At 42.8% G+C, this 11394-nt stretch overlaps 1 protein-coding gene and 1 long non-coding RNA gene across 2 annotated transcripts; one reads left to right on the top strand and one right to left on the bottom strand.

The window, feature by feature from the left end:
* Positions 1–672: 672 nt before the first annotated feature.
* Positions 673–3550, bottom strand: apela (apelin receptor early endogenous ligand). Its single transcript, XM_034542935.1, has 3 exons — positions 3227–3550; positions 1475–1564; positions 673–1118 (listed from the first exon to the last, which is right to left on the bottom strand). The coding sequence occupies exons 1-2, from the start codon at positions 3300–3302 to the stop codon at positions 1476–1478; spliced, it is 165 nt and encodes a 54-aa protein (XP_034398826.1). The 5' UTR covers positions 3303–3550; the 3' UTR covers positions 673–1118; position 1475.
* Positions 3153–5676, top strand: LOC117737195. The gene is made up of 3 exons (XR_004610023.1): positions 3153–3320; positions 3425–3486; positions 5489–5676. It is a non-coding gene; the product is annotated as an uncharacterized LOC117737195 (long non-coding RNA).
* Positions 5677–11394: the final 5718 nt, after the last annotated feature.

Below are 11394 nucleotides of genomic sequence, written 5' to 3'. Positions count from 1 at the left end.
TGTAGAGCTAAAAAGAAGAAGCCCAAACAATAGAGACACTGCAGTGTCAACATTAGCCGGTGTGAATGCCTCTTGCCTCCTCACCTTTTCTGTGTTAAATCTCAACAGTCACGGGAATCTACGCTAACGAAATATCGGGGTCGTCATTTGAGCCTTTGGTGTTCGCGCCCCATTGTGATTTCTCTGTGCTCTGGCGTCCGTAACTCCACAGGGAGCGCTGCATTTACGACTCCTTTTCCACGCGGCTGCCACTGAGAGCCCAGTTATCTGGACCACAGCAGGTATCAGTGGCCATGTTTGATTTTAGGCCTACAGGTTACACATTGCCATATATATATATATATATATATATATGTATGTGTGTATATATATATGTGTGTATATATATATATATATAATGTGTATATATATATGTATGTGTGTATATATATATGTGTGTGTATATATATATATATATATAATGTGTGTATATATATATATGTGTGTATATATATATATATATATATATATATATGTGTGTGTGTGTCATTCGATTCCTTTTGTTGTCGTTTTAACACAAACGCATGAAGTAAGAACAAAACACTACATTGATACATTTTTTTGTTTTTTATTAAAAAGGTTTTAAAAGTAACTCAATAAACATTTGAAGTGCATACATGCGATATAGACACTTTGTGGGAACACTGTGTGGATGCGGTTCGTCGTGGCTGCATTCACTCAGACGATTCCAGCTCTTTGGTCCGTAGCTTTCAAGTTGAACGTGGAAATATCCTCGATGATGTTGTTACTGCTGTTCACTTGTTCTCGATCAGCACAAAAGGTATTAGCGTTGGTCGAGGCACAAGGTGCTTGCAACTGGGATCTGTTTTTCCACCAGGATGCCAGTACATAGCATGTGTTTTTTTAAAAATTTCATTGGGAATGGAGACAGTTTCCTGGAGCTCTGTTGCAGCCGCATACATACTTCATAGTCTTTAGATGACATTTTCATGGTACCTCCTCCACTTTACAATCCATGTGTTGGTGCTGGGACCCATCCGTGGCGTTTGAGCCACACGCTGCAGTTGCTTCACATTCATATTTCTCTCCTGAGGTCCCCTTCATTCTTGTGCTTCGAACTGTGTGTGGAGAAAACAAAACTGAATTTAGTGTCCAGCTAAAAAAATAAATAATTCAGGGTTTGACAAAAACAGCTTTAAGTAGCTGTACAGGAGTGCAAAAAAAATGAAAGCTGAAACTCCCCCCTCATGGCACTAGAGCTTTCCTCTTCATCGTTAGTGAGATTTATGTCTGAGCCTTTCTCCCCCTGCACGCCTGTTCTGCGTGAATACACACCTCTGCCACTAATCACACACACCTTCTTAACTGCCACCTGTGCCCTTTGTTTTGTTCTGTGTATCACGCGGCTCGGCTCATAACCTTTTTATTTTATTTCTTTTATACACAAAAACACGTGTATGAGCACACGTCTCACCTTAGGGGAAAGGTACTCTGGAGTGGAGAGGCATGCAGCGTCTGAATGGGCAGTGGTGCCTGTGGTATCTTCTCCGGAGGTTGAGGAAATCTGGAATAAAAAGAGCTTATCTTAATATGCAGAATAAAGCCAACGGATATGGTTTGTTTTTATAACGGAGACACATTTGTAGCATAGAGTGTTTGTATTTCAATGTTTATGTAACTGCTTATCAAATGTCCCTTTAGGTGTAGAAGTCATCTAAAGCGAGGTTTATGTCTGCAGTTGGAGCCCTGCATATCACCGGACAGGCCTAATTAATCCCAAATGGAGGAGAGTAACTTTTAACACCAAGAAGTGATAAAATCACACCTCCCACTTTCACCATTTTCTAACTAAGTACACATTTTGGGGTTTAACAAAAAACCTGACACTGTTCCAAGTTGTCCTCTGTTGACCAAAGATAAGCCCCCTTTTCATAGGTTTTATTGTGTGGACCCGTTTACCATCTCAAGGCGACCCCCCCCCCCCCCCCTTCTAATAAACTGGGACACACAGACCTAACACATGATTATTTTTAAACGTCCCTAATAAATCCACTTTGACTCCTGCGGTTCACAAGACTGCCAGCCAAGCCCAGGAAGAGATAAACTGCCAGATGACTTTATGACTCCCTCTTCCTCCCCACTCCTCCCTCCCTCTCTCTCTCTCTCTCTCTCTCTCTCTCCCCGCACCCCACGCCTGAAGGTAGGCTTCTTTACACTTGGCACTGCTCCTCCATGTCATGTTAATACAGCTCGGCTATTTGCATGGCGTTTTAACACCGTGATTAACAAAAGCGCGCCGGAGTGCCTTCCAGCCGGGGACAAAGGCACTCACGAGGGCCGCCGCTGTGCGATCCCCGGCGGCGCTCCGCTCTCGTCCCTCCCCATCATCCTCTCCTCACCGCCACCGCCACCACCATCATCATCATCATCATCATCATCGTCGTCGTCGTCATCGTCACATGAACCTAATCACCAAACTCGGTGGTTAACACGCGCTCCGCTGCAGAGAACCGAGGTTTTTCATTTAGCAAACAAATACACGTGTAAAAAATAGATATTAAAGTTTAAATTCCATCTTTTAAAAACCCAAACGCCAAACTGTACATGCTGCAGACAATGTTAAACGCATTTAATCAAGACGTGACTATTATCTAGTCACGACGGCACCCCAGACTAATTTAAAAAAATGAAGACTAAAATAATAAATGTATCGTGTTACATATTTGTAGTGATTTAGATTTTGTGTTGATTTAACTAGTTTTCTAATTCAACTGTTTTATTTGATGTACATGAGGCTCACGGTAACATTCACGGTTTTTTTCCCACCTTGAGTTCTCGTATTTGCAGACTTTTAGACAACTCGTGAACGCGCCACGTATTAAGCGTCCATCTGTAACGTTAGTTAACGTCACACCGCCGTGATGAGTGATGATAGGGCTTAATTCATACTTATTTTAACTTATTTTATCATTACAGCAACCAAAAAACGATGTTATTAGATTATTATCATTATTAGTTTGTAATCAATATAAAATATGTTTACGCTCAATATTGTTTACCCAACACAAATTGAGCAATGGTAAGTTTATTGTACATTACGTCGTGATTTAACCGCTGTTTTAAGAACTGTTGACCGGGACAATGATTGCAGTGCCCCCCCCGTTTTAACGGACACCTGCTGGACCAACCTGAACACCTGTACGGGCTGAGTAGTGGGGATGCTTACCTGGCCTGGCGGAGGAGACTGAGGCTACGGCGGCTACGAGCACCAGCAGCAGGTAGAGCAGGTTGAAGACCCTCATGGCTGCTTCTGAGAAGAGGTGAGTTCAGGATAATCCCCCCGAAAGTCTGGAGAGTCTTGATGACTCTGAGTCGCACCGATGATGCTGAGCGTGGTTCTCTTCCTCCTCCTGCTCTGTTTCAGTCCAGATGGCAGAGCACAGGATCCAGTACCCAGGAAAAAATCTCTTCTCTTCAGGATAATAAGTAGGTCCCCCGAGGAATGCGCCGTTCAAAGTGTGTGTGTGTCCAGTGAGAGTGGGATTGTCTCTGTCTGTGAGCAAAGTGACAAAGATGCTTCTCCCCCCTCCTCCTTTATACTGCCCTTTTTAGAGGGAGGTGGAGTATTGGGGAGGGGGTGTAGCCCCCACAGCCGCCCCCACCTCAACCCCTGACACACACGCACACACACGCGCGCACACACACACACAGACTTCGGCATTGCACATATTGACCCCACATGTAGAGGGTAATTCAAATGACAGGAAGCCCCCTCCTTACCCTCCAACTGCCCCTTGAACACAGGCTCTCCTGCCTGCAAGTTGTGTACGCATGAACGTGTGTGTGTGCGCAACTATGAGTGTTTGGAATATTTAAAGAAGCATGGGGATGTTGGTGCATCACTTATGACATCAGAGCAGCGATTCGAGAAGTTGAAAGTAAAGCGGGTTCTTCAAGACCGAGAGGAGAGCCGGATTCCTCCTTGCTCAGTTGTCCCCTACCCCCGCACAGAGGAGGACACACACATCTGGGGCTTGTGGGGTGGTATTGGTTGGAGAGGGGGGGGGTGGTGTTTGCATCGAGCATTTCGGGGCCGGGTGTCCTGGCTGAATGAAATGCAGTGATGCTGTGGACTAACGACACTCAAAGAAGTCCTTACTGTCTGTCAGGGATGCACCGACTGACTGTCTCTGTCTGTCTGTCTGTCTGTCTGTCTCTCTCTCTCTCACTTTGTTAGCATCTTCTCATCACTCGCATTAGTACATGGATCAAACTTAAAAAAACGTTTTGCCACCGACCGAAATGTAGCACTAAATCTTAAAAACTTGCTGAAAGGGCATCAAATGATGGGATTCGTCGTCTTGTTTATTTATTCTTTAATTATAATTATAATTTATTTAATTATTCTTTAATCCATTTTTACGTTTGATGATTCGGGTTGAACAAAATGGGTTCAAAGCAGTCAAAATAAAAAAAATGAATAAAAGTGTTTTGAAAGGTAAGCCGGCATCAAACGTCTTGTCAGATTTAAAACTGTGTTTACTTATTCTCTGAATGTACAGTTCCACATTAAAAGTTGGCCAAATTAGACTATTTTGCGGAAGCAAAGTTGATGCACGGCTGCTTGTGTTTAGACAACTTAATTAATATGAGAAATGTGGTCTCTCGTGTTTAAGTACAACAAAAAGTGCAGTGAATTTCTTCAACTAAGAAATCAAAGAAATGTATTAGTACAAAAGGTCTACACTAGTATCCAAATATCCCCACAAAACGCGGCCCTGCTGCTCCTGCAGCCGGTCACTTGGTGCTACACCGGGGGATTTTCTTGAAGGTAAACCAGGTCACTTGGCATTAGCTCGGCGGTGACTCTTGCACAGTGTGGGGACTCATTAGCGTGTCTGCTTACGGCCGTCTCTGTGGACTGAGACTCTCCATTCAGCACCAAGCTAATGAATTAACACATTAAGATGAAATGTCAGCCATTACATGTGAATGAGGATTAGAGAAGCAGCAGGACACTAATGGACCGGGGGGCTCAAAAATAGTCACAGAGACTTTGAACAAGCATCTGGACCCTCGGCTCTCTTCGGCCCTCAAAAATTGAACCAGGAGGACAAAAAGAGTCTGAGTTTGTGTTTGTCGTTTAGTTGTGTGTGCGTGTGTGTGTGTGTGTGTGTGTGTCATGTCATGTCTTTGGACATTTTGCCTTTATTGCTTTATGGTGTTTGCAAAAATGTTGCTTGAAATGACAGGGATTCCTCGTGGATTTGGCTAACGTACACATACACACACTTGCATACACACACACACACACACACACCCACACACTTGCGTACACACACATTCATCCCGCTGCAAACACTCACTCAGCCGAGGTATGTAGTTTGTTTCTGTGGCGAGCTGTGCTTTGCATCGGCTGCCATTGTCTTTTAAAAAACTTTTATTTTCCCTATTTGAATATGGTAATTTTGTTTCAATTGTCATTCAGAGCCACCTGGTATCCACCGCATCCAACTGCTGCCAAACTCGGATTCTCTCCGTTTCTTTCTATCGGCCCTTCAAAACAGACACAAGTGAACCGTGCCGAATTCTCCCCACCAGGTTTTCTGTGTGACTGAGTAGAGCGTGTTGTAATATTTGCTCTTCCTGGGGATTAAACGTCTTTACAGGGATTACCCAGCCTGCTCAAACACTCCCCTACGAGAGAATCACACACACACACACACACACACACACACACACACACACACACACACACACACACACACAAACAGAGGGCAACCTCCTATTAAACTGCTTCAGTACCTTGGCAGGGCTGCACTGCACAGATGACCCCCCCCCCAAAAAAAAATGTTCCACCAAAATTGTTAATTAAATGAATCACATAATGCCAATCTCAATTTTCCAGAGTCCAAGGTGAGGTTTCCAGAGGTCTTGTTTTGTCCCATCAGCATGAATTCAGGCTGTAATGATGTGAAAGAGAGAGAAGCAGAAAATCTGAAACATTTGAAAACTTTAAAATATATATATATATTTCTGAACCAACGGAAGTTCAAAAGAGCTGTATCTGTCAGTGTAGGCGTTTGATCATATACAATTAATCATTTGAACAATTTGTTGCGCAAAGATGCCAAAAACTCACGGGATGCAGCTTTTTTAAATGTGAATCTGCTACTTTTCTCTGTTTTTACCTCTGAATAAATATTGAGAGCATTTGGAACCTTGTGAAAGTGTTTCAACGTATTTTCTGACGTGTTACAGACTGATTTATGGAACTATTAATCAAGACAAAAATCCTAATTCCTGATTTGCGATCCTAATTGCTACCAAAACCCAAGAGTCAGCGTTACGATCACACAATGTTCCATTGTACCAGCCTTTGTATTGAACCGACACTCACAACCAGCATCCTATCCTTCAACATCTTGTCCCTTTAATGGGCAGTGAAACTCCTTACCGGACGAGTATGTAACTCAGGAAAGAGTTGGACAGAGTGAGGCTGCCGGGCTTCTGTTGTCTTCCTCGTAGCTGTGATCTTTACGATGTCGGAGGAAGCTTCAGCCTCTCCCCCGCCCTCCTCAATTTTCACTTTCTTCTTCCTGTCGCATCATCTCCCGACCAGGACACGCAGATAAAGAACTTCCCCTCTGATAAAACTCGCTGAGAGGAACAGTGCCTCATAAAGTGAGACAAACGTTATTGCATTGCACACAGGTTCACATTGTGAAACAGTCGGACAAATAGGTGACCAATTAAAGAAAGACGACACCATGGCGCCTCTTAGTCAGGGGTTGCTCCACCACGAGCCCCCTTGATGGTGGTGGAGAGTGCTGTCCAACACGATCCCAAAACCCTCGGCGTTCAGTTGGATTGAGGAATACCTGAAGACATTGCCACAGAACAATACTGTGGCAGCTATCATTTTAATGTCACTGGTTGTATGAGACCTTTGCGGCCAGCAGGATGCCCTATAATAAGTACTATAGGAATTTTGGTATTATTATTTTATTCATCAATGTGTTGATCTTGATGTGTCAGGAACTAAATTCACTTAATTTACCAGAAAAGGACGTATCTGTGCAGTCAAGACCTTCTTAAACAGCTTCTCAACGGATGTTCTGCTAAATTAATAAGATGCACAATAACATTAAATCAATGGAAAATGCCAAACAGTTGCTGGTTTACGTTTCTCAAATCTAAATATGTGCTGCCCTGCTTTGTATTGTGTGCTCATCAACTGAATATCTTGCTGGTTGGACAAAACAAGACATTTGAATGTCACCTTTGGCTCTGGGAAAATGTGAGGATCTTTAAGTATGATCTCACATTTTACTGACAAAACTATGAATACAATTATTGAGTAATTATCATTAGTTGCCAATTGATATTGTGACACAAATTAATATATACCATTGTACATTGCCCGCATAATCACTGCAGTGTCTGCATTTGTTTATTGACGTTTCTCCTTTAATTTGTTACGATAAGATAAGATAAGATATTACTTTATTCATCCCCAGGGGGGGAATTCGTGAAGCAACAGCAAACATGTTTACATATATACAATACAATAAAATAAAATAGCAGGGCAGGACATATTACATTTAAGAATTTAAATAATAAAGGAAATGAAAATGTAAACATGAAAGTGTATACAGTGTATCTAAAGTATAAAGTGAAAGCGATGCAAAGTTTATTGATGTTCATTTGAGGAGGATCTGGCCAGAGGTGATTTATTGTACAGTGTTATTGCAGTTGGCAGGAATGTTCTCCTCTATCTGTCCTTGCTGTTTTAAAGAAAAGCTTGTGATTCTTACCTGAAAGCTCGTGTTTGTTGTTACTTTTTGCGAGTACAATCTTATCGTAAACCAATTGAAATGTTTGCGAGAGATCCATAAATATGTCGTCTTGAACGCATGATGTCCAGTCCTTCACGTGGATACGGAGGAGAGTGTTGGGGAAGAAAACTGCTGCAGAGATGTCACGAGCCGGGATGTCTAAAAAAGGTTGAGGGTGTAGTCCTGTGTGTACTTGTGTGCGAATTGTTGATTGTGATCTGATGGTTCAGTTCGTTGTCCATCGTTAGAGTGATAGCTGCTCTGTTGTCATGCTGCAAAAGGTCGTCAGTGTTAATGAGAAACGCAGCCAGCCAGGGCTTAATTACTCTTAAAACCCTTTATCTCAGATTGCCCAATATAGAACCCAAATGGATGCATATACACATGAACAGCAGTGGACACGCAATACACACAATGCCAGTATGGACCATCAGGACACATCTCACAAATGAGCAGGGCGTGGTTTTTTAACTTCTTCTTCTTTCTCCTCCTCCTCCTCCGGCTCTCTGTGAAGAAAAAAAGATAGGATCTCACGACGGTTGATTAACTTCGTCTTTATTCTGGAGCGCCTCCTCCCCTCCGTCGGCAACTAGACGGCTGACTGTGGAGAAGTGACGGAGGGCTCAGGGGTCAAGGGGCAAACTCAACAGGGGAGCAGCCTCTATCCCCCCAGGATGTCACCCCAATAGGGCTTCAGGGGCCAAAAGTCACTTGGTTTGTTAAATCCTAACCCAGACACGGCGGCTTCACAGCTTCTGGACACACGGACCCAGTGTCCGTGCTGTTTTGTTCTCTTTGACTGCACCGATGGCATTAAGCGGTATTTGGAGGCTTATTTTTGCATCTCACTCTCCAGAGATCCAGCTGCTCCCTGTGTGATGCTCCTCAGTCGGCAGTTGTTTTTGAAATGTCGTTGTCTTGGGAGTCATTGCTCTTTTTCATTGTTTGTTCGGCCACAGTAACGGTCAACTCACAACGCTATAGCAGAGAGGGGGGGGGGGGGGGGGGGGGGGGGTAATCGGTAGGCCGCTTCACACGCAAGTGAGTTGAAGAGTGAGTCTGTTGCCTTCGCTCCGCCTCCTCCCTTCTGGAGGACCAACCGCTGCTGGGTGATGGGACACGCGTCACCAACTGTCCTACTGCTCGTGATTATTTCCAGTAATGTCGCCACAGACAACCAGACCGTCATACTGCAAATGTAAAGGACTGAAACACAATCTAGAATCAAATGGTTGTATTTTATAGATGGCAAGAAGGACAGAGATGGGACCAATACTCAGGGTCTGACACGCAGCAAAGGAGGCAGCATTTGCTTTGCCCGAGCCGGATAATTTAGGGGACGGATTTACCTAAATCCCGTGTTCCGCGGCTCGTGACCAAAAAAGTGTGAAAGACTTAAGGTCAACTTGTAATTACACGTGATCGGGTAAGTGCTGTGACAATTTACAGATTGCCCTAGAATTATAATGTAATGAAGTTAAAGTTAAGGGGGACAAAAACTGTATTTTGCATCAAAACTACACATTTTAATTGAAATTGTCTTTATCTGCTGACGTGGCCGTTAGATAAATGTTTCTACTTTTGTGTAAGATGTTACTCAGATACCACTTCATCCATGGGGGGGGGGAGTTTATTGCATCCATGTAAACATATATGTGCTATATCATGGCATTCTATAGTAAAATAAACGACAACAAACCAATAAAATGAGACATTTTCAGTTCATTTTGAGAGATTTGTGAGTAGTTTACATTGAACGCCTGCAGGACACCAGCTCACGGTACAGATCTCTGACTTTTACTCAATGGTTTCCTTGCAGCTTGCTTGGTGATCACTCTCTGCTTTCTCTTCAACTTCTTTTCTTTAAAGACACCTTCTTCTGAAACACAAAAGACACAATGAGCATCATCCAGCATTAGAGAAACTGACGCCATCTGTATCTGACCACAGAGGGGGGGAGTGTGTACCTGGATGTGCTGCTTCTGGTTGGATGCAGACTGAAGCCAGGCAGAATATCGAGAAGATGACGAAGGCAATGATGATGAAGGTCAGCTCAAAACCAGAGAACGGCAGTTCCATTTACTGGCCAACACAAAGCAAGCCATTACTGTCTGTAGCATCTGCACACTGCAATGCGTGACACCGGGGTGTTTAAAAAAAAGAAAGAAAAGCTCTTTACTATGATAAACCCACAACGGGACCATAGTTTACTAAATGAAGAAGACTTGGAACAAGCAGTTGAGACCATACACTGTTTACAATGTTTATACCGAGGTAGTAAATCATGCGAGAAGGAGAGTCATTTTCCCATAGACTTCTATATAGTAACTTATTTTTGCAACCAAAAGGAGTCGCCCCCTAGTGGCTAATTTCATATTGCAAATATGCATATACAGGGGTCCAGTGAGCATAAACAGACTTTTCTGAATCTTTATATGTCCGCGATTTAAATGTTGGTGCATCACAGCCCCATATTGTACTATTTACATTAAATCCAGGTGTTCAAATACAACAACAGGGCTATCGGGTATACATCTAAATGCTTGCATGTAAGGAGGACATACTGGTTCTGCTTCATGGAGCCAGATGATCAGACTGAACAGATCTTTTATTTTCTTCACTTCATCCGTTCACTGTTTGAACCACTTCACAAATCTGAGATGTGGGCAGTGAATCAGATGTTTGCAGCCCGACTGCATGTAAAAATGTGTATCCAATTAGAACTTGACTTAGTGAAACTACAGATGTTTGCTTTCTTAAATACACATCCACTTACTAGAATAGATGCATGTGTTCTCACAAACGCCACTGTTTGTGCATTACATACATAAAAAGACGTATTTGCATAGCAACACTGCTTATGCAGAGCCGGAGGTGCAGTGGCATGTCCCCTCCACCAGAGGGCCTCCCAACCTAGTTAAATGTAACTGTTCAGTCACTCAGTTTAGAATGACTCATGCTTCAATGTACCTACAGTCCTCTTAGTCGTGCTAAAAAAAAGTCTCTTTTTTACAGTAAAAAGAAGCTTAATTTTTTTTCCCATGGTCATGGAACCGTTTATTGCAGAATCCTCTATTAATGATTACTTTCAGCCTGAAACGGAGCCAGATGCCAAAGATAAGGAATACACTCCAGTATCACAGAAAGAGTGGCCGGTGGAATTGGAGGCATAAATAAAACAGTCGGTGCTAAAAATCAAAGTAAAACACAGAAGTTCTTGGAAACTTTCAGGCGAACCTTACTTCAAATTAAATATTTGTATTTTTTTAAATCTTCAGCAGCACTTCAACTCCAACTTCAACCGCATGTTTACTATCCTAACGTTAATTGTTAAGTTATGAATCAGTATGAATCCCCGACTAAGCATTTCTTGGAAATGACTGCAGTAAAGGAGGAACAGGAACTAGAATCCTGATGAGGCATCAATGAAAACATGAGCAGTTATGAAGCCACGTGGTTTCATACCGTTTCATATATTCATATTATAGAGGCTGAATGAATAGTCCTGGACATAAGATCCACACATGTTTCTTAGCTGCTGTCAATCTGCTCATTC

This window comes from Cyclopterus lumpus, chromosome 1 (genome assembly GCF_009769545.1).
Source record: "Cyclopterus lumpus isolate fCycLum1 chromosome 1, fCycLum1.pri, whole genome shotgun sequence".
NCBI lineage: Eukaryota > Metazoa > Chordata > Actinopteri > Perciformes > Cyclopteridae > Cyclopterus > Cyclopterus lumpus.
This window is presented reverse-complemented; position numbering and strand designations above follow the sequence as displayed.